The following is a 2,673-nucleotide window of genomic DNA, read 5'->3' on the forward strand; positions in this document are numbered from 1 at the left end:
TTTGTCTGTCTGTCTGTCTCTCTGTCTTCATGAATGCATGTATACATTTGTATACATGCATACATGCATGCATCTATATGCATGTATGTATGTAAGTATGTATGTATACAGGTATGTCTGTGTGTATGTATGTATATATGTATGTATGCATGTATGTCTGTATGTATGTGTGTATGTATGCAGGTAAGTATGTATGTATATATATATATGTATGTATGTATATATATATACATGTATGTATGCATGTATGTATGTATGTATGTATGTATACATGTGTGTATGTATGCAGGTATGTATGTATGTGTGTATGTATGTATGTATGCATGTATGTATGTATGTGTGTATGTATGTATGTGTGTGTATGTATGTGTGTATGTATGTATGTATGTGCATGTGTATGTATGTATGCATGTGTGTATGTATGTGTGTATGTATGTATGTATGTATGTGTGTGTGTATGTATGTATGTGTATATGTATACAAGTGCACAGTGCAATGGTTAGGGTGTTGCACTCATGATCACAAGATCATGGTTTCAATTCCTGGAACCAGGTGGTGCATTGTGCCTTCACCTTCTATGTGTGTGTGTGTTTGTGTGTCCATTTGTGTTTGTGTGTGTGTGTGAGCATGTGTGTGTGAGCATGTGTGTGTTTGTGTATGTGTGCGAGTGCATGTGTGCGTGTACATATGTGTGTCTGTGTTTGTGTGTGTGCTTGTATGTGTATGCATGCGTGTGTGTATTTGTGTCTGTGTGTATGTGTGTGTGTGTGCATGTGTGTGTGTGTGTGTGCATATGTGTGCACATTTGTATATGTTTGTGTGTGACTGTATATGTGTGTGTGTATATATATGTCTGCATTTGTGTGTGCGTTTGTGTGTGCATGGGCATGTATGTGTGTGTGTGTGTGTGCATGTTTGCATGCATGTGTATGTGTGCGTGTGTTTGTGCATGCATGCATGCGTGTGTGTCATTTATGCTGCAGAGTGCAATGGTTGCTCATAATCTCTTGTTGCTTTTCATAACATCAGTTTATTTCGAGGGATATTTTGGCTGTTATTTCTAACCGGTCAACGAACCACTGCAGCTTCTTTAATGGTTGGATGAGTTTTATATTTTCGGTTTTTGTTGGTAAGAACGGTAAAGAATGGTAAATTTGGAGGGGAGGGGGAAGTCACAATTTTCAGACAAAGATTATATTTTTTACCTTTAGAAAACAAATTATATTGTTAGATGGAGAAAAGATAAAGAAGAAAAATGTAAGAAACCGAAACCATTCCTGAATTCTGCTTTTGGTTCTCCTAATTTATTACATATCTGACATGAAATTATTCTTCACAGCCATGAGAGAATGGTCAAGAGTAGCGGCGGCGGCGGTGGTGGGTGGGGAGGTAATGGACTTACTGACACGGTTGACCACCATTTAACAGACATTCCAGTTGAGATTGGAGTGATCAGGCACGAGTCTTAGACGTTTGGGTTCATCGTCAGGTGTTGGTGTTTTCGGATGCGTCCTGTAAGTATAAGGTAGATTATAGTTGCATGTGTGTGTATATAAATACATATGCACATACATACATACAATTTTCCAAAAGTTTACCATTTAACTATACATGAGCATATTTGTCTTTGAGCCTTTAGTTTTAGTTCATCTTTTTTTTTTATGTTGTTGTATGGCTATAATAATCCTTAACTTCTACTATTACCGTCTCCGATGAAGGGATACATTGAATTCTCCCTGAAACAGCTGTAAGGACATTCTACATAAAATATAAATTTATTTATGCCATTGGTCTCTTTATCTCATTCTTTTATATTGTTGCCAGTGCCCCTGGACTGGTTCTTGTGCGGGTGGCACATGAGATGCACCATTTTGAGCGTGGCCGTTGCCAGTACCACCTGACTGGCTCCCGTAGGATTTTCGAGCGAGATCGTTGCCAGTGCCCCTGGACTGGCTTGTGCGGGTGGCACATAAAAGACACCATTTCGAGCGTGGCCGTTTTCGTGCGGGTGACACGTAAAAGCACCCACTACACTCTCTGAGTGGTTGGCGTTAGGAAGGGCATCCAACTGTAGAAACTCTGCCAAATTAGACTGGAGCCTGGTGTTGCCATCCGGTTTCACCAGTCCTCAGTCAAATCGTCCAACCCATGCTAGCATGGAAAGCAGACGTTAAACGATGATGATGATGATGATGATGATATATATATATATATATATATATATATATATATACACACACAAACATACACATACATATGTATGTATACACACACATACATACATACACACATAAAATATACACTGACACATTAGTCTTACCACACACACACACACACACACACACACACACTCACTAAAATTAGAATACTGTCTTGGAGAAAATTTCTGCTGGGAAATGTCTTTTGTTTGGCACTGTCTGCTGTTACAGTAGCAGACTGTGAAGAATGGTACATCATCATCATCATCCTCACCATTATCATCATCACCACCACAACCACCACCACCACCATCACTACTACCACCACCACCATCACCATTATCATCATCATCATCATCATCATCATCACCATCATCATCATCATCATCACCATCATCATCACTAGCCAAACTATCTCCTGCAACATCAACTATACTTGCTCTTTGTTTCCTTCTGTCTCTTCACCTTTTTCTTC

The 2,673-nt window shown here is 39.2% G+C and overlaps 1 protein-coding gene across 2 annotated transcripts in view; it reads right to left on the reverse strand.

The window, feature by feature from the left end:
- Positions 1-1,282: 1,282 nt before the first annotated feature.
- LOC106873728 (protein phosphatase 1 regulatory subunit 42) overlaps positions 1,283-2,673 on the reverse strand; it is a 13,075-nt gene continuing 11,684 nt past the window's right edge. For both annotated transcript variants that reach the window (XM_014921211.2, XM_052976028.1), the window contains exon 8: positions 1,283-1,512. In XM_014921211.2, the coding sequence (XP_014776697.1) occupies positions 1,422-1,512 (91 nt within the window). In that variant the 3' untranslated portion in view covers positions 1,283-1,421. The remainder of the gene's footprint in view (positions 1,513-2,673) is intronic.

Source organism: Octopus bimaculoides, chromosome 23 (assembly GCF_001194135.2).
Source record: "Octopus bimaculoides isolate UCB-OBI-ISO-001 chromosome 23, ASM119413v2, whole genome shotgun sequence".
In the NCBI taxonomy this organism is placed as follows: domain Eukaryota; kingdom Metazoa; phylum Mollusca; class Cephalopoda; order Octopoda; family Octopodidae; genus Octopus; species Octopus bimaculoides.